General features: G+C 39.0%; 1 protein-coding gene across 2 annotated transcripts; it reads left to right on the top strand.

Moving 5' to 3' along the window:
- The first annotated feature begins 382 nt into the window (after positions 1–382).
- pigl (phosphatidylinositol glycan anchor biosynthesis, class L) lies at positions 383–24,328 on the top strand. Of its 2 annotated transcripts, none has more exons than XM_041240827.1 (7): positions 383–960; positions 1,821–1,920; positions 17,403–17,493; positions 19,654–19,721; positions 21,583–21,614; positions 22,812–22,945; positions 23,158–24,328. In XM_041240827.1, the coding sequence occupies exons 1-7, from the start codon at positions 606–608 to the stop codon at positions 23,272–23,274; spliced, it is 897 nt and encodes a 298-aa protein (XP_041096761.1). In that variant the 5' UTR covers positions 383–605; the 3' UTR covers positions 23,275–24,328. The 2 variants fall into 2 exon arrangements, with proteins under 2 accessions (XP_041096761.1, XP_041096762.1); XM_041240828.1 differs by having other exon boundaries at positions 384–777.
- The last annotated feature ends 58 nt before the right edge of the window (positions 24,329–24,386 follow it).

The following is a 24,386-nucleotide window of genomic DNA, read 5'->3' as shown; positions in this document are numbered from 1 at the left end:
TGTTATTTTCGTTAGGAATAAATAAGGGGCGCTATTTTATTTTATGCAGCAGACAGGACAAGGCAGTGCAACAATAAAGTCTTCCCCCAAAAATATTTTTTTTTCTTTTGCTCTCGTCAGTGTTTGTTTTGCCATCCTTCCTCGCCCGCAATTTAACTCTCCGTTTTATTTATTTAAAATAGAAACTGTATTTCTTTGAATTGAGTTGTATAGATTTTCTATTTTAATTTAGAATTAAAAATGTGTTTATGTTTGGTCTTTTCTTTCCTTGCTAACACTTTTGTTTTGGATTGAAAACAATAATACTGTACATTTTACCTCCACATAAACACAGCCAGTTAATTATTTGGCATTTAGAATACAAAAATAGCTATATAAAACACAACTAGGCATATATAAAGCACGGTTGGCATTAGTTGGCTATAATGGTTGTAATAAATGACATTTACTTGGTTTAGAGGACAAGGTATTGCTGAGTATTGCAATATTGCTATATATACAATAGACATGCAAAACCTATGGCAGAGCAGCTGTATTTACAAGGTCGGAACATAAATAAATAGAGAGACTGTAGCCACCCGGAGTGTTTACTATCTGGGTCGATCATGTTGTCAGTTGCACTTGCTGCAGTTCTGTCAGTTTTTATTTATTTTGTGTGGCTAAAAATAATATATCGCCAATACCGACAGTGCGTAGCAGAGAATGGGACCGGGTATATTGTATCATTAATCCAAAAGGCTTCTATTACAAAAGACCCAGACGGAATTTGTTCTCACGGTAAACATAGAAAAGAGAGAGTACCATGGCTACGCGCTGCCGCCGGGCAGGACAGAGTTTCCGAAAATCTCCGAGTGCTTTTTGTAACTGCACACCCCGATGACGAGTGCATGTTCTTTGCTCCGGCGATCATACATTTTGTGAAGTTAAATGTTTCGGTGTACTTGTTGTGCTTGTCGGCAGGTATGTGTGTGTGTGTGTGTGTGTGTGTGTGTGTGTGTGTGTGTGTGTGTGTATATATATATATATATATATATATATATATATATATATATATATATATATATATAAGCGTTACCGGCAAGCCTCACAGTCGCTTTTGGGATTCCAAGAAGCATGCCTAAATAAAGAGATGGTCTTATAATGAACTGGGCTGTCTGGCTCACAGTGAAGGGTCTTTAATTAACGCCTACTTTATGAAAGCGTTTTAATGGAATATTGCGTGTCTTATCATTTTATTTATTGTATATTAAAAGTCCCATACCAGGACACCCTGCTGGTACACACAATACATGAGATACAATAGAATAGTTATAATAGAATAGCTAGTTACAATAGAATAGCATCTTCGTTCGGTATCTAGGATAGGAATTTAAGTAATCCCTCTAATCTGTTTATTCCTCAGTGATGCATCTGAATGCACAAGATTTGTTCTAAATAAATCTGCCGTGACTCTTTGATAAGAGGAAGGCACAGGTCTGCAGCACTGCGTAGTGTTTTACTGTATATGTCCTAGTAGAAAAAAAGAAAAACATAATCAGCTATGGGTTTGATGAGCCAGGTTGATACTATATATCAACCTTTTTACAGTACCAGAGATCCCATCTAGATTACATCAACTATTTATTTTTAGACATTATCCCTGACTAAAGGTATGTGGATGAAGAAATCTAAAGTGAGTCTCCAGTAATTGATTCAATTTCTAATACATCAAGTAACTTGGCGTCTCATTTAGTTTTGATAATCTAGGCTTCTTCTTTTTTTTTTTTTTTACAGCAGCAACAGCATGCTGTTTATTTCATATTATATTTATTCTTTTTTAGGAAATTACTACAATCAAGGAGAAATTCGGAAGAAGGAACTTCTCAAGAGCTGTGGTGTTCTTGGAATCCCAGCAGCTCACCTGACAGTCATTGATTGCAGGTAGACATATCTATTTCATATATATCCTTGGTTAATCCAGTGCTAGACTCACTGAGCTTTTGGCTTGTCACCCCTTCCTCCCTGCTGACTGATGTCATAGATACTGCATTTAACTGCGGTTATTCAAAGTCACTACACTACACGAGGTCACCCTCTGGAGATGTCTGGCTTTGCAGGTAACCAAAATAGCAAACCAAATGCCCTTACTGTACTCTCATCCGTACCTCTCTGAGAGGTTAAATATAGGTTAATAATGGGGCTGGGTGGTGCAGCATGCTAACACCTGAGTCACTGGATACTAAAAAGCAAACTAACATATAGATATGTATGGTTCAGTGGATTACTAACCAATATTTTAAAATGCATTTTTATTGACTGTTACTGGTACCCCTTTTGTGCTGAGAACCTTTGGGTTCTTCACTTTTTGCTGTAAGTCATGTGGTCTGATTGCAGCTAGACCATTGGTGTACATTTAAACTACTTTATATGTTTGATAGAATTGTATATGCCTTTTAGATCAGCACAGCTATGTTTTTACTGGAGGACCAGGGTGGCTGTAAGTGGAGATATTATAAAAATATATATATATTTTTTTAACAACAGCAGAGCAAAGAGCGTGACTTTCTAAACCAGCCTGCATGACTCCCCCCCCCAAAAAGTATAGTGCATTTAACAATAGCCCCTATTCAGATTTCTGCATTAAAAGTGAATCATATTAAGGTTAGCAATATTAACACCTTTGCTACATCTAATCCTGGAGGGATTACTAAACTCTTAGTATGGTAGCTTGGTTATCTGGAGGGCTGAGAGAGGTTGTCGTGGAACAACACCATTGCATTTTATAATATTTTAATGCAGGTATTATATATTTTAGTTGCAGAAATTGCAATTTGTATACAGAAATCACTCAACACTTGTAAAGCTGTGCTGTATGGAAGAGCATTACTCTCCTTTGTTCAATACCTTAAAAAAAATGCTATTTTTCCAGAAGGTGCTTCATTTGTATTGCAACAATGTTTATTTTCTTTGGAGAAGCTGAGATAAGTCTGTTGGTAATTTAGACCCAAGCATAGTTAATCATGTAATCCGTATATCCTTCAGCATTCAGGATAACATGAAAACAAATCTTGTGAACTGCTGAAAAAAGTCCAAATCTGTGGCGGCTATGCTTCTTGTTGTGTGCCATTGTGGCACAGACACACATTCCTTTGTGTGGGTTTCTCTGCTCAGTTTTTTCACACAGAACTCCAAGACTTGTTATTTTAGCCTGCAGACTTAGGTCTGCCAATGACACTGCCATCACAAACAGTGCAAGTGGTTTGATCTGGTCTAATTATTTTTTCACACAGAACCTTCCAGGTCACAAGATTATCAAAGCCAGAGTAGAATAAGAAGCAGTGGACCCCAGCTGAAAACACAAAGTATTTAAAAAAAAAACATTTTAGTTGGGAAATTTACAGTGAACTCTGTTGTTCACTTGATTATATGAAATTGATGTTAGGTATGACTGCAGTGTTCCACAATTATGTTGGATCTTCTATGCACTCTACCTAATAGACAGTCCAGTTTGTTACTAAACTTCACCAGTGCACGGATGGTGTAGCCCCATCACCATGTAATACATCTACTGTATCGTGACGTCAGTGAATATAACTAGCACTGTGTCCATAAGTTCTGTGCATCTTGCAGTAACTGACTGCTCATGATATAAATATAAAAAATAAGTGAAGCAGCTGCTGTGAATCAGTAACAGAACCTTGCTGGATGTTGTCTTCCTGTGTCTTCTGCTGTCGTGGTTTAGTTTATATCATGCCGCTGTTACAGAACATGTGTTCATTTAATAAAGCCTCTTATGCAGTTACTGCACATTATAGCTTTGGCAATTTGGCACTTTTTAAAAAACATCATAAGGATAGCAGAGCCATAATTAAAATGTAATCCCTGAGCTTGCGCTTCAGTTATCAAGGGTAATAATGTTAGTTAACAAGGAACGGTTTAACAGAGAGAGCCTAGATTGGGTTTAATTACAGATGACTTGTATCTTATTTTGATTGGCAGTACATGTTCCTCAGGATTTCACTGCTGCTTTAGAAGGTATGATTAAGACCAGATTGTAAAATAAGGACCACGCATTTAAGTGGAAAACAGAAAAGGTTGTCATGAGGGTTATGCAAGAACTGCAATCTTCGTTTGGGTGCTGCACAGCTGAAGATCTGGAGATCAAACAAGCAAACTGCTCCTGATTCACAGGCAGATTAAAAAAATGGGCTGAACTGCCTTGCTGGTACGAGTCCAGGCCACCCTGACGAAAATTAATCAGATGACCCTTTAACACCAAAAGACTCCAGCTCCAGACATAAACAAAGAACAGTGAGAACCTCTGTCTGAAAGGCCCAGCGTGGGCTGATGAAAAAAACTCCCCACAAAATCAGGAGTTTTCACATTTTTATTACCGGGTAGGACCACAACATTAGGTGTTAAGGTGGTCTTTTTAAAGGTCTCAATGTGTAACCCACCCTGCTTTGGATTGTTGTCTGGCTATGTTTCAGATATTTTTAATGGCTTTTACCACCTAGAGAGCAGTGGCTGTAATATTAGCTTAACAGCTATTTAAACAGTCCAGTGAAGCAGCCCTACAATACTCACTGTATTACAGTACACACATTACACGGAGTGCTGTTGCTAATGTGTCTGCGCCAGTAGATATTTTTATTGGACTATAATCCCATTCCATTGTAGGGGTTATAGGAATATAAGGTAATATATGGCTTTTCAAGACATTAGAAAGCTAGGGAGCTGTCAATTTCAATATGGTTTTGGTGGATGTAAAAGGTTTGTGTGTTTCTGTTTTCTATTATATATGTTATATATATATATATATATATATATATATATGTCTTAAACTTTTTTTTCGACAGGAATATCTGTTATGTATGTATGTGGAGTAGCTTCTATTTAATTCCTTGCTGGGAGTGTATAATTAGAATTCGACTCCGGTACTGTTTAGTGCGCATCAGAAGAATTGTGTTATTGTGCAGTTTGAGGGGCTCTTTGACTAGTACGTGGGGGAAGGGCATTGCTGTTTCAAGCCAGGCATATGGATATGGTTTTCATTTAGCAATGAACTCCATTGACCTGCAACACCGTCAATATCCTCAAACCAACATTTCCAAAGCCCTGGGGTGTGTACATTAGTCCGGCTTATGAAATAATGTTCCTGCAAAGGTTCTCGTGAATGATTGAGCTGCCTTGTTCTGAGGGCTGCTAAATAATCTGTAGGGTAAATGAGTTTCCATAGAAGGGGTTATTGCTTAGTCCAGTATGAACACTGTTCCCCTTTGATATAACTAGCTGTAAACATGCAGACAGGTGTGAAAATGACTATCATGCTCCCCTGGCCCTTGTTGATACATTGAACCTCATGCCCATAAAGACAAATCTATTTGTGTAATTATAGTGTTATCTGTGCAATCTACACTACTGGGTCACTCATAAACAACTCCTGATTTAAGTTCTGGTACTTATAACCTATACTGCTGCAAGTTATTAGGAGGATTCCAGCATTTCTTTGTACCTAGGCATGTCACACTTTATATCTTTAAACTTTTTTTTTTTTTTTTAGCAGTGAGACCAAAATTCCTACAAAACTCTGTGTGCAATAGTTATTTCGAACAGCAGTTTGAATCCTTCTAAATGCTTACCACACACTAATGAATAGCCCTGTGGCAAACCATTAATGGTGAGTAACGTTAATTTCTGTGTACATAGTTGCAAAGAATTTGCTTGGATAGAAAAACATTAGCTGCCAAAGAAGCACGATTATCACATTCCTTTTTATATTGCATCCTGATGTCAGATAAACTTAGGGCATCATTTTTAATGGCGAGCATTATCCTTTCACTATACAGTCAGATGGGAATTTGGTTGTGACATATTACGGAAGGCAATATTATTTCTATTATAAACTGTTGTATTTTTTTCACAACAGTAACAGAAACCCAGGTGTTATAAAAATAAAATAAGGTAAAAATATGTTACAAAATCTAAATGTTAAACTAGAAATGTACTGTGATGTTTTCAGTAAGCACAAGCATATTTAATTCTATTAATATATAATGTATGTACCAGTATTTGAAAACCAGAAATTAATACAAGTCAACCTGTTTTAAGGTGGTCTGGTAATTAGCATTGTCTAATCCTGATTGCTTCCCCACGTCTCTTCCCCACAGTCAGCCTTTAGGATTCTGGAATAGTTAATAAACGTAGCACATAAAGGGTTGCAGTAAGCTTACACACCAATACAGAATACACGTAATGGGATTTTAAACAAGAATTGCATTTTAGATTTGAAAAATGTATCATCTATAAAGTATCCCTTTAACGACCATCGTTTGCACAGAAAACAAACCAGCTCTCCGATAAGGGTAACCCCTCTCTGAGTGTTCGGAAGCTTTATTCTAGTTCTCAGACCGCGCACACTGTTTGCATGATTGATTACTGAAGGTGCCCTGTCAGAAGGGGCATGTGAACTTTACCATTGACACACAGTTCTCATAATAAACTGGCTGGCATCCCAGACCTGCAGGCATACTTTGTTTTGTTGTTTTTTTTTTTCATCCAGATGTTGAACTTTGTGTTAAGACAGCATTGGCTGCCTGTGCGCTGAACCCCTAACCTCCTGACTGTCTGCAGGGTAGCTTTCCAAAACTCCTGGCTACCCAAAGCCACATTATCTCGCTCTTATTATTTGTGTTTTAAAGAGGGAGGGGTGACTGGCGCTGTTAGTACAGTGTATCTAACTCCTGAGAAAAGCCTGACAGAATTTTTATTTATTTATTTATTTTTTTACCCAGAGCGATTTGGATTTTAAAGCGACAGTGTTTTACACAGAAAAGATAATGTTACGTGCACCTTAGCTTTATCAGAGACCAGTTGTTTGTAACAAGCGAGGTTGTTTCAGCTCTAGGGATTTGGGCTTGTATGTTGGAAAAATCCTAACTCCTAAAAATCCTGAGTACCCTGGTTCTCATTTTTACCGCATAACTGCTTAATCTCTGGCCTGTTGTTTTTGTTTGATAAAACTTTTTGGTGCAGTTTATGCAGGTTTTTAATGACCCACAGTATACTGCCTCCATCGCTGTAGTGGCAGTTTGGTGCCTGTCCTGTGGTTGGCACTATATCGCGGTAGGGGAGAGATTTATCGAGTAAAAGTGAGTGATTCTTGTTCACCAGTAGCATTAAATTCACCAAAAAATTAAAAAGAAAGATTAAAAAAAAAAAAAACATTTAAAAAAAATCTTAGTGGCAACTTCAAGAACAGTTCAAAATGATCTTGTTGAACGACAAGAAAAACAGAATGAATAATTTATTTTGTGCACACAGTGGAGGCACAGAGCACTGAGAACCTTGGCTTTTACATGACCGCAGACATCAGCATTGACCAATTACACAAGACTAGGGATTATTGCGATACACGATTACACACATGATCGCCTACATGTGACTGATGGCAACAAATAGATCAACAGATTAAAGCAATAGCTGCTTTGAAAACTCCAAGGGGTATGCTAATCTGTGAGCAGACCATTACACATTCCAGCCCCCGGGGATACCCTACCAGGGTGCTGTGGGGGTCATTGAGGGATTAGGAATATCATTTTTCTCCCTAATGAAACTCTGTCACTGCTATGCAGAGCTGCATTGTCCCACGCTCCATGCCAGAGGAGTGCACAGGGTTACAGCGCATATGAATGAATAATGGGGGAGGGCTTTGAGGAACCATCAAAGTAATGTATATCGAAGACTGTGTAGATTTAAGAGAGGAGATGCTAAAAGAAACAAACTCCTTGCAAGGAGAAATAAAGGTACAAAGAAACAATGGACCACACAGAGTTTAATTAGAATTTTTTTTTTTTAAATACACAATGTTCAGGCTACTAGATGCTGAAAGTCAACAGTATTAAAAGTCTTTTGCATAAACCTGTTGGTTGTCTCATTTTAAAATGTTGTAGAAACATACCTGTGCTTGCAAGTGACATAGTTCAATTCCCTTTTTATAGGAGTGTAAATCAGTACTTAAAAATCAATGTCCTTACCTTTTGTTAGCCTTGCATTATTATTACCTGAGAATCTGTTGGTGTTTTTTTTTTTCAATGCTAATTCAGGATGTGCAAATATTTCAAATACAGAGCTGTAGGTAAACTGCTGCATCATTGCACCTTTGCTGTAAGTCACATGGTCTGAACAAAAAAACACAAAGTGATTGGGTACAGGGAAGCAGAAGGTACATCTCATCTAAAGCATTGTCTTTAAAAACATCTGTATATTCCGAACTGAAGTAAAACAAATATATAGATACAAACAAACATTCAACAGAAGAAACCAGTGGTAATATTGTTTATGCTAATAAGAGGTAAGAAAACGGATTTTAGATTCTTATAAATTGACTTAAATAGAACCTCAAATGAATCTATTTGGGTTACAGTATATAAATCCATAGATCGGTGGCTTAATTAAAAGAAAACGCATTCTCGTAATTGTTTCTATTTGAAGGGGCCAGGATCCTAATACTCTGAAGAAATATGGTCCACTTCTCCCTCCATGAGTGCCTGATTCCGTGAGGACCTGGCAGGAACACATCAGCTTAGTGTCCGCTCTGAATAGGACAGCTGTGTTGACAGTCACCCTGCCCCAAGGCATTGTGGGCTCTTTGTAATCAGCAGAGATCTGACCGCGCTCCAGTGCTTCAGCTATGAACTGACATGACCCTGGTGTGTTTTGCACGATAAAGGAAGTAAACGGGTTCAGCAAGCTGGCCACAGACCACGAGATCCTGTTAGTGCTCAAGCGAGGAGGGTGTGAGCCTGCTTCTACTGTGACAAAGTTCACTCCAGTGACAAATGCAAGAGATTTAAGATGGTACTCTTTATATTGTAATGGCTTGGTCTTTATAGAATTAAAGAGATATAAGCATGGCTGCATCTAGAAAATAGTGATGCCTTTCTTTTTTATCCTTTATCTCTTGTCAACTCTTGTTAATATTTCTGTAGACCTCTTAGGTTAAAGTGATCTTAATACCATGTAGTGTTTTAGACACTATATCACTTGTATTTCTGCAATGTATATTGTTGACATTTTATATTGTCAGCCACATAAAGCCTGTCCGTCCGTACAGTTACACAGTTAGGTACAAGCTTGGTCCCATTCATTTTCAAGGGAATCTGGTAAGCGGCCTCAACCACCATCTTTCACAAGGCACAGGTGCCATAATGACTGTGGGCTGAACATGTGCCTGCTAACTCAGTCAGTGAAGCAGTTGAGTGCCGTGTGCTTTGAAACAAACGAGCCCCATGTCAAGCGCCATCTGATGGTCTCTTATGTGCCCTAACATTGTGGGTAGGAGCCTATATAAAACAGTTAACACTGCTGCTATTGCTTAGGGCCGGATTCATATTCAGAGGGTGAGAATGGAAAGTTGATGAAAAAAGTCTGTTGAAATTTATGCACAGGGCAACTTGAAATTATTCACTTTTATGAAGCTGTTGTAACTAAAGCTCTTATCAGTTTTTCTACCATTAAAAAATAATGCATTGATTTGGAACCCGGTTGAGTGGGTATGTTTGACTCTAAGCAGTTTCATCTTCAAAAGTCAAACTGTGCTTTATTCAATTCATCTTGTAAAGTCATAATTGAAACAGTATTCACGGAAGGGAAAGACATTGTGTGTGAAAGATAAATTGCATGAGATTGCAAACGAGTGCAGACCAATAATATTTAATTGCAGGCTTATAAAATATCACATCCTGTTTGTGAGTAGCTAATGTTTAATAGCTACTACAGCACTGGAGTTTGTATGACCTATAGAACCTGCCCCACAGTCATTCTGGATCAGACAGTCATGGATATTAACCACGTTTCTTCAATATGTATTTTGATGTGTTCTTTTCCTGGTCCTGAATATCATGTAGATCAGTAGTTGTTTGTACAACAGCTCAGCGTAATCTTAAGGACTGAGCGCATTCTGCCCACAGCTTGCCACTCGGACTTGTGCCTGGTTTTGTTTTCTTTGCAGTCATAAGGAATGTAAATCATGAAAGCAGGGCAACTGAGGACCCTGCATTTGTACTTTTTGTATCCCTGTCCTAATTGATTTCTCCTCTGGAAAGACAGTGCTTCTACTGAAGAATTAACAACTAAAAACAGCTCCCCACTAGCAGAAGAATTGAACAACTGAAAAATGCACCTACAGAACTGGTATTCATTGGCATAGATTAGGCAGTAATATCCATTTCACCTTCGACTTGGGCCTATATCTGAGTGAACTAGTTCCTAACACATGCTAATACCTTCTTAATCATTGATTTGGACTAAGAAATATTGCAGCCTTAAATGTCTTTAATATTGTTTGCCCCTTTCTAAACCTATGTATTTAATTGTCATCTGCAGAGGATGTTCCAAGTATTCCATCCGAGTATTCCTACAATCCTTGCTCATGAACTAACCAGTTTGTGAGATGCAACCCTGTGTTTTCCGCAGGCAAATTGTACACTTCATAGTACATGTCAGTGGAAAATCAAACCCGCAGAATTTGATAGGCGCCAGACGAAAATCTTTTTATTATACTGCAGTACACTTGCATGGCTGTGAATATTTACTTATGTTTAAAATGATAAAAAAAAAAAAAAATAAAGCAAATGGAATCATGTCATAAACAATTGCCAATTAATTATATTTTAATCTAGAATTTGCCATGGCTATTGGACACTGGAGGTTGTAATTGTGGGCTGATAACGCAGCACCTTCACACTTGCTTCCCATTAACCTCTAAAGTACATTCTGTGTTCATCCTAAAGACTCCATTGCCGTAATCAAATATCCATGAAAGAGTTAAATGGATTGCTGCTTTCACCAGTCTACCGTGATCTAAGTAAACCAGACACTATCTGATTGGCTTCCATAGACGTGAGCCCATGTGACCAGTACAAACAGCCGTTGTCAACAAAAACATGCAGATTTTCTAGTAGGACAAAGTTCAAGAGCTGCCTGCCGAAGCCTGCAAGCAATTAGACATTTCCATGTGAAGCAGCAGCAGGCAGCGGAGAGGTTACTGTGGGGCATTGGGACTGTTGCTATAGCAAAGCCACTGCAGCATGACATCAGTGAATGGTACCTTCATAGATTGTTGCTGCAGGACTGTTACCTGAGTGCCAGGAGCAACTGAATCAAAGATAAAAGACAAATGCAATTGTTATTGTGTGGGGGTATGTGTGGACTGCAAAAGGGTTGTCAGGACTAGTTCCTGTTTCACAAGAAAATGTTATCTTTTCTTGAATTGCCTTGAGTTATTAGTACTGTCAACAGTACAACAAATATAGTCTATGATGAATAATGTTAAATAGATCTGAATTTGTTTGTGTTCTGTGTTCAAGTTTTATGTTTGTTTGAGTATAATCACAGGTTTCCGGAATTTTTTTTTTAATTTTTGCTTCTACTTCCAGTGACTGTTTAATGTTTCTTTTCCTGTGGAAACCATTCCAGGAAAACCTGACTAAAATAATAATAATAATAATACACTGGGTGCACCCCATGAAAATAACATTACTCACCCAAAAAAAAAACAATCCATCAAAAAACTTAAAAGAAGCGAATTAAAGTAGACCAACATTTGGCTGGATTACATTGAGGAAGCCACTAGCTGGACCATGGGTCAGCTTTTTAAACATCAAAAAAAAAAAAAAAACTGTGGATCTTTTTTGCTTTAATTAGAAGCAGACAGTCGTGACTGGCAGGATCATATACTGTACAGTGTCTGTATGTAAGTCATGGGCAAAGTGCTCTAGTGCAGAAGAGATCTTCCAGGAAAAGCATAGAGACAGCCTGAAGCCAAGACAAACTTGCACTGCGTGTGTTCCTGTCCTCCGGGACTGTCAACTTGTAACCCCGAAATCAAACAAATAAGACATGTGCTTTCGTAATGTTTTTATTAACTAGGGCATTGCTTATAAATCACTAAGTACATACCTTTTTTTTATTGCAGTGACATATCTTAAAGCACTTCAAAAAGTGGACCAGATCCAAGAAGCTGCAGTGTACATTATATAGCAGCAGTTACTTGATAATCCCACAGAGGGAACGCTGGAAATGGGCAGCACTGGTTCAAGTGCTGTTTCATCTGTTCTGAAGGGTTTTTGCTTCTAAACCCCAGCGTCCATACAGTAATTACTTTTCAGACTTCTTTACCTGCTGTCATCCATCTTTAGACTGTCAGATAGGCCATCGCTGCCATTGTGACTAAAACTGCACCAGGGAGATGCATCTTTTATATGGTACAGAAAGGTCTCATTTACATATAACAAATTAGCCATAGGGGATCAAGCTATATATCCCCAGTGTCTCTAATCCTGTGTCCCTGCAGGGAGGATTTGATTTCCCTGGCTCCCCCCTCTCCCCTCCTCTTCCTCCTCCTCCTCCGACGCTCCCCCATGGGGTGGGGGGCTCTATTCATCCAGACTGAAAGTGCTGAGTTTCAGACCATTACACTCCTTTATCTGGCCCTATGACCTTGTGCTGGAACACAGTGTGCTGCTCTGGACTGAGCGTGTTAACCCCTTCAGTGCTGGGCACTGATGAAGTGTTGTTATTTTGAATAATAAATCCAGTTAACACCCATTTTATTTATTTTATTTTATTTTTAAGCTCAAAAAAGGCACATAGGGAAGTCTGTGCATTAAAACAAGTCAAAGTGGATTCTGTCTGTGTTGAAGTCACACTTACCATTGTACATAGAGTGTGTCTCAGTTATTGATTATCTGATTGCAATGAAAATGTATTGATCTGGGGATATATGGGGATATGTCACTTATCCAGATGGAAATCCATTTTAAAACAGTTATTTATAATTTCTATAAATCAGTGACCCTTTATGAAGGCCTCCTGAAATCAGTCTGAAGATGCGGGGATGGGAATATGATACTGCATAGCAGTTTGATCCATTCCTGATTTTATTATGAGTTTATTCAGACACACTTGTGCTTGTTAACTATTCACTGGGGCTGATCAAGCTCCATTAAAACCTGAAATGGGTGACACTGCTATGCAAAAGGAGTCGTACATCCACACGTGAGATGTTCTAGTTAGACAGTGCTGATGAAGCCATGATCAATATTGTGAATTTGTTATAAGCCGTGGAATTGGCCCGTTTTTTCAAATCAGCACTTGTATCATTTACTGCTTATACAGCTCAAGCTTTAAGCCTGTTGATCCAGCCAGCAGTAAAGGAAGACAATATGTGGCAATAGGATCTCCTGTCAGCGAGTCGCAGTGGATGCTCCACTACGAACAGAGCTGCTTTCTCTGAAGTGATGACAGAGTAATTCAACAAAACGAGCCTCTAGACCCATCTACTGTACGGGATGATAGGGAATAGGAAAGATTTTACAATTACAGGGTAGTTTAGAAACCTGTGTTTCTTCTGCTTAAAGCTGCAAGCATGCCTCCAGGGCTCAGCTAGGCATGAAACGAATGGAAAGTGGTGGAATCGTGGTGAAAACCAAGCAGCCAGATTTTCGCTGAACGTGCTGATTAATGTATTGAGGTGTTGAACTAGAGGACTGTGACTGAAAGTAAATTCGAGAGTCCTTAAGTACACTGTTGTACAAGATTATTCAAATGCAGGAGGCAGTGCAAAAAAACTGATTAGGAAACCATGGTGACAGATCTCAAACCTTCTGGCACAGGAACTGGCAGGTTTTAATTTACCCCGTAAGGACCAACTGTACTCTAAAAAAAGAAATTTTAGTATATCTAGGCTTGCTGTGCTGTTGCTATAGAAACCATTCCCATATATTTGTCTCCTGTCTCCTGTTGTTATTTTTTAGTTTTCTCTTGTTCTTGATATAAATTATATTCAGATGAGTTGTTTCTAAACCAAGCTGATTTTTTTTTTTGTATGCGGGGAAAACAAACAGTAGCAACTGCTACCATTTAAAGGATTTGTGAATGTGGCAGACAGAAAGGTAATGGCGATTAAAAAAGGCATATGAAAATGATGACTCTATAGTATACTTGTGATAGTTTCATGTCAAATCATATAGTAAGAGTAACATTTCTGATACGATGCCTGAGCGGATTACTTGAGCATGGTGCTGTCACATGCTTCCATTTTAATGCTTGCAAAAGGCATACGGAGTCATGTACCAAACAAATGTACAGAGTTATTACATTAGCAGTTTCATCAGGTCAGCAGATTATCTAGACCTCGGGGGCCCTCACATTTATTTGTAGCTCAAACTCAACCAGAATCCCTCAATAGAACCCCCTTAGCTGTGCGTCTGCTTAAATATTGTCAATGGCAAGTAACAGTCACCTCTGTGTGTTCTAATGCAGCTGGCTTAGTTTCTCAGTGGTAGAATTAGACTCATGATGAGTGTGCAGTGGCTAAGAAACTGTTAATTGCTCTCATATACAGTAAACCATTAAAAGGATAGTATTGACTCTTCTAAAAGTTGTTTCCTCATTTCTTCAGTGACGTACAGTACACTGTGGTTTACTTTACAGATTTGTAACCTTTTTTCCCTTTTTTTTTTATTTTGCAATCCTGCAAACTTGTCTGTTCTAGGATGTCATAATGGTTGATCATTTCCTGTTGCACTTTATTCAGAAGGAGAGTGCGCGTGAGAAAGAATTCGATCCTGGCACTAAAAATGCGAACTCACAAGAACAAAATGAAGCCATAATAATGTATTTGCTCTTCTCACACAGACGAGTTATTACGGCTGTATGAATTGCATGTACCGGTCCAGAGCCAGCGTATTTTATGAGGGCTCTCGACCACCTCAGAGACGGTACAGACCTGTCTTAACTGTGTGAAGAGCTCTGTACTGAAGCACTATATTGGGCGTGGATTAAAAGGCAGCATCCCATGTGACTGTATACCAGAAGCAGATATACTGTAGAGTGTAGAGGATATGGCATGACTCACGAAAAGCCAGGGCATATGTGGCAGACGGAACGATAACAGAAAATGCTGTATGTCATGGCTTTTCATGACATATCTTGTTTGTAGCATGAATGCTTACATCAATAGGAGCATACTGTATACTGTATGCATTTCATTTTGTTTTAACACATGCCATTGCATAAGAATTTGAGACGTCTCAGATGACCCAGTACCGGCATCTGTCTGTGAAAATGGTTTAAGTCATTAACAGGAGAATTTAATTCACGGAGGTGATCTTACAAGCAAGGAAGAGTGCACATTAAGATCTTAATATATATCAAAGATGCCAAAACATGCAACTGTCTGAAATGCATACTGTAGAACTAGAACCCTTTTCTGAACCCATGTAGGAGACGTTATTCGGGGTGTACGGGGTTAATCATTCTCACGAACTCAGAGGATGCCCTGTGTCTAACGATGCCAAGGCTCTGGGCTGTTGTTTTCATTTGAACTGTCATGACCTTTATCTGTCTGAACTAGTTTGAATCTGCTTCACTGCCTCTCTTTCATGAATCCTTGATGCCATTGGAGCAGCAGCCTTCCTCCAAAGGCTGTAGTTACTGCAGGCATTTCAGCCTTTGTCACTGTGAGATATTAATGCGCTCTCCTGACCTCCTGTAGCCTGGCGGTCCAGCTGTTGGTTTTAGATGAGATTTTAAAAAGAATATACAAATAACCACAAAATGAATTGGCCCAGTTATTTTAAGGGAGGTTTTTAAATCTGTGATATATTCTATTTCTCTGTCAGGTATTTGCTATCTTGTTATCGTTTCATTTTTATCAGCGACTGTAGGCTTCTCTTATAAAAGCTTACAGTAAATTTGCATTTCATTTTGCAGTTTTTCCATGCTATGCATCTACCATAGTTTACTGTAGTTTGCCATGTTCTTTTAATATGCTTTACCATATCTCGCTGGGCTTTACAATGCTTGACTGTGCTTTACCATGCTTTCAATAGGCTTTATTACACTTTACCATGCATTTGCTATAAAGTTGTATTACAGTGAATATTGTAAAAAATGACAGCTCCGTTCAATGCTTTCATGTTTCTTTTTGTTATCATTTATCTACAGGTGTCTGTTTTGCGTGTTTTAATCTTAAATTATTTATTATGGACATCCCTGTATTTACTGTGCCTGTAAAATGTTAACTGAAAAGAAACAATTGAAATTTCTGTGTACAATACACATTTCAGTAATAATTAGGTTTGTGGTGCTCAAAGACTTGGAAACTTGGCACTGCAGTGCAACAAATTGTAAAGGAAACATGCAACATCACCCATTAAATTGCAATTGCACTTGGGGGAGAAATGATTTTGTTCCGAATCTACATTTTGTTGCCAAGACAGAAAAAAAAGGCGAGCCTGGTTTGTGGAACTGATGAGATGCCAGCAGGGTTTATTGAATAAAAGATTGATGAACGCCAGCCTGTCTCACTTTATACATGTTTCAAAAGCAGACGCCCATATATAAGACGCTGATAGTCAAGTTGTCATGAAGCAACTGAAAAGGGTGTTTCAGACCCTTGTGTGCGCTGTGTAATAATTTTCCCCTGGTTGAAGTTTTTAAGCAAAAGCTACATTACCTTTAACCCTTCCAGAACCAGATTCACACAATCCAAAGCAAAAACTTTTAAAAGGGAGATTGAAAAGCATGTCTGATCACGGTCACAGTTATTTTAAGTGGTGCAGATCAGCTATTGTTAGGTCCTTTACAATGTCAAAACTTTAACCCAAAAAAGGTTAAACCCAAAAGTTATAGGACCAGGCTTACGAAAAGGTAATGTCTTGCTCTGAAGGATGATCGGCTCCTCAGCGCATCCCTAAAGAGAACCTCTGTAGTATAGTGACTTTGTAGGATTATAGATATCAGAATGTAGTTGCCTTGTTTGGAGGGAGAACATATTAGATTACATTTTTAAAAAGTCTGTTTAAGTGGCAATGTTTTACTTATAATGTAAAGACACACTAATACCTTCAGCAGTGACTCAGGGTTTTGAGGTTAAAAAAAAAAAAGGGAACTCAGTGTTTACACTAAAAAATGACTGTCAGGCTTGCATTGCGCTCGTCATGCAAACCAGAATTAGTCAGCCCCCACTATTTTGGGCATTCTTCAACTTCAAACAAAGAACAAAATCTTTAGGTCTGCAACAAGTTAAAGAAAGCCCTCTCCTCTCAGTCCTCTAATTCTTTAAGTATGAAGAGCAGGGCTATTTGCCTGTTGCCACCCACCTAGTCATTAAGATTCACAGGCACACACCCGTTTCCAATTTGGAGAATCCAGTTAAGTACTCTTTTAATGTATCAATAATTGCTCAACCTTTCCAATTCAACCCCTTGCTTCGGTGGCTTACGCCAATCTATTGTTTTTTTGGTGGAAAGTTCTTGAAACCAGCTATATCCTGTGTATATAACACATGCATTGACACCCATCTGGTGCAGTCCTGTCCCTATTGATAAAACATATCTGGTTTACCCCCTTCACAGCGAGCTTCCAGATCATCCCAGAGTGCAATGGGACACAGACCTTGTCTCGACGCTCATCCTCAAGCAAGTAGAAGCCAGCACAATTAACCTGGTAAGATCAATGCTCAGTCTGTTTGTAATGTTCAATCCCAAGTTTACAAGTAATGTAAAGTGTCTTGCGAGGTTGCAATATGTTAGTGCACTAGCCTTTCAACTCTGGAGGTTGGAATCCAGCTTAGGTCTTGTGTTTGGTGCCCCATAAAGAAAAGTGTATCTTCACCCTCTGCTATGTTGACAAGATATGGAAAGCTGAAACATATACCACTGGCCTACTTTTTGTTTCCGTTTAGTTTAAATTAATAAAAAACTGAGATGTGCAAATATCCTACAGGATTTATTTATTTAAAAAATGGATGCCATTGTATTTGCACATGCTGTGTATTAAGGGATGCTGTATACTGAGAAGCCAGGTACAGAGCTGGATAATAAAGGTGGCTGGTTGGGAGACATGCACACAGCTTCCTCATAGTGACCTCTCTTGGCTGGGCTGGAGCACTCGATAATGATTTCCTCATATCAGCGAGGAAACCATGTGATAACACTGAAGCTTGTCACATTGTGTTTCTTGGATGGCCCACTTCCTCGGGAGGAAGAGAGAATCCGTCAAGAGGCAGTGCTAGGATCCTGGGCGCTGCAGGCTTTAACAGATGCAGGCTAGGCTGGAAAGAGGCTGCTGCTGCCAGCAACAACAAGGAGAATGTCTATCTTTCCGTTTCTGCTGTGTGGGTTATTCAGAGAATCTTTTTCCAAAACTTGGGCCTCTCCGGAGTTTCCCTTTTACAAGTAATTGAGCAGGTTTCCTCCGCCGGCACTCTGGAAGCGATTTGGCATTCCTTGTTTGTTTTGGCTGCATTGCAGACTTCTGGCAATGAACGTTTTTGGGTTTCCTGGACCAGAGGTGCTGTAAAGAACTTCTGCTGGCAAAATAGTCACAGTTGTACCACAGGGTTTTTAAAAATGGGGCAGTGAGTTTCCTTTTCTAAATGTTTGTCAAGTAATAATCTTTGGAGTACAAAGTGAACCGCCTGGCCCCTTTATTAGGAGCTGTAATTAATATTAGGATGGGCCATCTTTTGCTCTGATAACAGTCTTGACACTAACATAGTCGCCACAAGAAAGGTGTTCAAGATCATCCCACTAAATTGGATTGAGATCCAGGAATTGTGGATTGCAACTGTGAACCCCAGTGATAAAGGGCTAGATTTTCCACTTCCCCTTATCAAGTTGTGTTGAAAATGCCCTTCATTTAAGTTAAACCACCCAATCTGAAGGATAAGCAATATGAAAATAGATTTAAAAGTGAAATATGAAGTAGGAGTAATTACAGAATATGTGATTATAGCATCTCTTACTAAATTCATTGCTTTATTATTACACAGCCAATTGTTAGCAACTGTATATAATAAAACATATTTATGCTGATTAATAAAGAAAATAAAGGGGGTGGCCAGTGGACAGCCTTTCTTGTTTGGGGTACTGGCCCCAGCGTACATGCAAGAGGCAAAAATATTTTATTTGCAGACTTCCTCTATTGTTAAATGTACTGTGATGCATAACTGTATACAATTATTTTTCCTTTGTAGGTTTTAATAAGTACCGTAGCACTAAACCGCAGCAGCTGAATAATGTATTTGAATACAGGTTTAAAGCTGCAAAGGAGCTTACAGTTTACTAGCGAAACAAAATGTGAACAGCCAGGGCTTGTTACCAGCATAGCTCACATTCTGGAGGACTTTCCTTAACAGCAGCCCACATTTATCAAGCCATGATTAAACAAGTGCTACACACTGACAGCAAACTTGTCCTTCTTTTTGACTGACAGTGTTCAAATGTTTACAGTAAAGTCATTATTTGACTTGTCTTTGCAGGATCCATGGTTTATTTATATTACCCTGTATATATAGCAATAACAATTTTAAAAGACCTCTCCCCCCTTGTGTTTTTTTTTTTTTTTTTTTTCACTGAAATGTATAGCAGTATCGAATCATTTAAACTTGCCTTACGGAATGTAAACAAACTGGAAAGCTGAAAAGGCCTAGGTTCTTATGAACTGGCGTTATAAAACTGTACAGGACCATGGGACACTGCAACTCAAATTATTATTTTTGCCTTGCCTTGTTTCAGAACAGTTGAAATATGAAGCGTCTCTTTGCTTTTGCAGCTGCACCCCCCCTCCTCAGTGTCTGTTTGCATTGGTTTCGTTTTCCTGCAGGTGCTGACTTTCGATAAAAGTGGAGTAAGTGGCCACAATAACCACATCACCCTCTACAGGTCTCTCAGGTAAATTACAGGCATTTCTCTGTAGGGTTCCATCATGCCCCTAAGACACTCATACATTACTGCAGGGGAACAGGGATAGAAAATACACATTGAGTGGTAGAAAACATGACTTAGCAGTTGAAAAACCAATTCACCATGCTGGAATTGTTGTGTACTTTCAAAGTTAAACACACAGATATTAAAAATGAAGTACCTGTAGATTATGTGTCCATTACCTTATCATATTTTTTGAAGTGTTAAAGGGCTGCTCTTTAGTTCTGCCTTCGATCAGCCAAACTGTCTTACTGGTTATAAACTAAATGCACTGTATTTGAGTAATTGCAACAAAAACCACTACACGCAAGCTCCTGCTGTAGCAGAGCCCTGACAGTGTTAAACTGCAGTCGTCAGGTTGGTCTGAAGCTCTCCTCTGCAGTGCTGGGTGCCTCTGCCCTGTGCTGTTCCTACATGCAGTACTTGTTCTGAGTCCCTGTTCCCGACGCACATCACCACCTTTACTCCAGTGAGATTTCACACACTGCGAACAGGTCTGCTCCAGCACAGCGCAGCACCGCAGCCTTATCAGTGCGTTCCATCTGAGTTAACAAAAACAACCCTCAAAGATCAATAGTGAATATGCTGTCTCCTCAGAGGAGTTGCTGTGTATTGGATCCGTGCGAGGATTGTGATGAGTGAGGTAGCGGGAAAATAGCACTTGAGCACAGCCGGACCCCCTTTCCTCAAAGCAGACGGGCCGTTCTGTGAACATGATCGTTACGTTGGATATTTTATCCGTACCAGGCGACTGGCGAGCCCAAGGCTTCTATGCATTAGGATAGACCCTTCATCTCTGGCTTGCCATTAGTCTGATATCAATGACCTTACAAACATTCTATTTTCATGGAATGGCCCAGGTGCCCTAATTGTGACGCAGACTGATTTTTTATTTTTTTTGATAAGTCACTTGCCATAGACGTATATTACCAAGGCTAGATCGGCCAATAAGCCGGCGCCATCTAGTGCACAGCTGTGTAGTGGTAGATCAGCCAAGTATCTTTATAGAAGTGCGTGCCAGGGGGAAGCTTTTCACTAGATGGCTCTTACTTCTAAAAGGATCTAACGTTTGTTACATAGATCTATGGCAGGCAAATAAAACTGAAGAGCCGCTCCTGAAAGGAAAGAGCTCAACACAAGCATCAAAAAATATTAGGACCTTAAACTGGGACTAAGAAAATGAAACTGGAAGGTGCTGGCCCTTTAACGCTGCTCATGGGAAATTATATTGCAATGAATAGAGGGTATCAATAAGTTATGCACTTGGTGGTAATTCTTGAATCATGTTACTTGTCAGTTGATGCTCCACTGGTTTCATCTCTGTGCAGTAAATTGTCTTTCCCCAGCAGTGACAGTTTAGCCACACTACACTTTTCCAGCCCTATCAAATTACAGTGTCAGGGTTAAGTTTTTATTCTGCTTGGATTGGGAACGGCCAGAAGTCTCAGCAGCCGCTGTCTGAACGGCGTAGTATTATTTCGTGTTTTTGTACTTTCCATAAATGGAACTCCCAAAAGGCTTATCGTTATACCCTCAGCAGCCACACATCTGCAACTTTGTTTAAAAATGTTCACCTCCGCCATGCTTGGGTCTGTGCCAGGGAAGCACATACTTAAGATTTCATAACTTGCTTTTAGTTGGCAAACTGTTTACACATTGATTTATTATTTGTTGTTGTTAAATTGTTTTACCAAGCTTATTTTTTTTAAACCTTGCACTACAGGGTTACAGCATGTAAAAGTAATTTGCGTTCATGCACTGTAGTACTAACCCGTCTGCTGAAATGTAAGCTGCGATATTGTTTCAACTTTTCATGTATTTCCTTCAGGTATCTTTCTTGTGCAGGGAAATTACCAGAAGGTATGTATTTAATAAGATTGTAAAAGCAAAAGGAATCTATTCCAAACTTTTTTTTATCATCGTTGTCTTGATGTCAGTTAATAAGGCCAGAGATGTTTTGTCAATCAGATTCTACTTAATCTCAAAAGAACGCAGCTCTAATGCAGTTTTAGTTTGTTTGTGTCCTGTTACATCATTGCAAAGATGGGGGTCATGTTAATGTTAGCATAGCCACGTGACATGTAATTAAAAACAACAACAGCTAGCCTATGCAGATGTTAGATTTCTCAGTATGAGGAAAGTAATTATCTCCATGTGACTGGAATATAAGTCAATAATTGTCTCCTGCAAAACGGTTGAGTTAACATGAAGAAAGCTTGTCTGAATGTTCACAACATTCCCAAATTCCTATTAAAGAAGGGAATCAAATGGCTATTTTAAAAGGACTACTATATCCTAAATCCTGTACTATACACTTGAAATAATAAGATACTGCCGTCTCCAAGTCAGTGCCACGTTTTAGTGTGGTGCGCCATCTGCTGGATTACTTGGCGGCACTGGAAATAAACTGCGGCACCAAGTCATTTTCAATATCCATAGTTTAGAAATGGTTTATTAAACTGTAGTACTATCTATTGCAGCTTACAGTAATTCAAAAGTCTGTGTGTTTTTAATTCCTTATCTGAAATGAATGATCACTGTAGCTAACAGATCTTTAACAACTCTTAGGCGTGTGAACCTCCACATACATTTAAAAAGAATGACGCTTGGATGATTTCTTAAAATGTTCGTCCATGACAATCTAAATAAAAAACCAGACTCAATGTTCCTTGAACCCGAATAATAAAAGCGATTCTCATCACAAGAATTTTATAAAGGCCAGTCATGCTTTTTTAACCGTGACTGATATTAATTTTTAAGTCAAAATCCGACATCATTTTGAAGTTCAAATTCCCTCTTGGCTTTATCTGTAGTACACTTCGGACTGAGGACTGAGAGCACAGAAAATGCCTTTTGTGGTGTTTAAATGTTTAGAGCCAACATGAAAGCTGTATGGTCCATCATTTTAAATGATCCAGGGAGTGACAGCTTAATTAATGCTTCAGATTCCTCTGCCAGTCTACAGGGTAAAGATCCAAGATCAAGGGAGAGCATCTCTTCAGTGCATTTCACAATCTGCACAGAGCTTTTTCAAGTGTGTTTGAATTTTATTTGTAGGATGCTGCGCTGTTGCCTTGGAAACAGTGAATATCTTCAGGAAGTACGTCTCCATCTTCGAGCTGCCAATTAGCTGGTTCAGTGCCTCTGACTTTATTTCGATCATATGGAAAAAGGAATACGGACAAGCTAAGGTAAAGGTAGTAAATGTATGCCTTCCACTAGGTCTACAGCTTAGTTGATAATCAAGACAACACAATGAAGCATACATAGTAAGCTGATTAAGAAAGTAATCAGCCAATCAGCTTACTATGTATGCTCCATTATGTTGTCTTGATTATCAACTAAGCTATCACTTTCGCGGTTTGATATAATCCGGAGTATCATTTGTTTGCTTATTTCCCAGAGGGCCATGTGTTGCCATGACAGCCAGATGCTATGGTTTCGCCAGGTCTACCTGCTGTTTTCACGCTACATGTTCATTAACACATTCCGGCTGATCTCGGAAGAAAGAAAGTGCTAGAAAACCGGAAGAACTGGCCTTTCATTTAGTTAACACTGTGCCCTGTTTGAATTGGCACACATGCAGTATCAACACCAGACAGAACATTAGAAACATCTGCCATAACAAATGAGTCATTTGAGGGACAATCAGTTTCCAAAGCATGTGTTAAATATGGCAGGTGTTTCTTTTCCTGTTTTTATTTGTATCCATCCCCTGTATGTCTTTGGTACTTTGTTTTATTAGTGTGAATTTACTGTGCAACCATGTATACAATCAGATGACATAGTACAGATCACCACCATTTGAAACAGGCGTGCCTAACTTTTCCTTTACAAAAGGATCCTCCTATTAACGGGACTGTCTGAACTCCAGCTTACTGTACACGAGTGGATTAGTCCTGTGAGTCTTTCATCCAGTCTGTGTCGAACGAAGGAGCATCACTGTGTGTACCTCTCCTTGGCCTACAGTCAGTGACTGTGAATCTCAAGTTCAAAGGAGGACAGATACGGTGGATCATGTCATGCACTGTATAGATGTTTTAAGAAAACAAGTTTTGTTATATTGAATAAAATGAAGACATCGATTGAACTGAAATATGCATTTCTTCTTGTTTGAGGAATTATTCAGAATGCTGAGTGGCATTGGTCACTTTTTCTGCACACAGGCAGTTATACAGGGTGATTAGACAGTAAATCAATGATAGGGTGCGCTGAGGTGGTAAACTTTCTGATCACCCTGTATACTGTGCAAAGTGTAAGTTTCCCAGTTTCAAGGTATAGGGACCTTGACAGGAAAGTGCTGGAATTCAGAAAGTGTACTTTGGCCTTCCTTTATAAGCTGCCTGAAGAAATCCTCAGCAAAACCAGCATCCTCCAAATGCAGTTTAAAGGAAACTTCAAAGATCAAACAGTCTGCACAAGTATAATGGTAACGAAATACCATTATAATAAAAACACTTGTTCTGTATCGCTCTATTAGACCCTTGATCTTTTCAGTGTGTTTCGCACACAGTACAATGGCACAGTGAATGACAGGTTCACAATGTAGCTCATCTTCCGAAGCACAGACTGTGCTGCTTCCAGCACTGAATAACATGTCAATCTTTGAGAGGTTTAGTGTGCAAGCCATAC

This window comes from Polyodon spathula, unplaced genomic scaffold (genome assembly GCF_017654505.1).
Source record: "Polyodon spathula isolate WHYD16114869_AA unplaced genomic scaffold, ASM1765450v1 scaffolds_696, whole genome shotgun sequence".
Lineage (NCBI taxonomy): Eukaryota > Metazoa > Chordata > Actinopteri > Acipenseriformes > Polyodontidae > Polyodon > Polyodon spathula.
The sequence above is the reverse complement of the archived record's forward strand: the minus strand, read 5'-3'. Positions and strand labels throughout refer to the sequence as shown.

Excerpts from the sequence above, each read along its gene's own strand:
- pigl (XM_041240827.1), top strand. The coding sequence starts at position 606 with ATGTTGTCAGTTGCACTTGCTGCAGTTCTGTCAGTTTTTATTTATTTT. Across the intron at positions 1,921-17,402 it reads CTGACAGTCATTGATTGCAG|CGAGCTTCCAGATCATCCCA; the intron begins GTAGACATATCT and ends CCCCCTTCACAG. Across the intron at positions 22,946-23,157 it reads AGGAATACGGACAAGCTAAG|AGGGCCATGTGTTGCCATGA; the intron begins GTAAAGGTAGTA and ends CTTATTTCCCAG.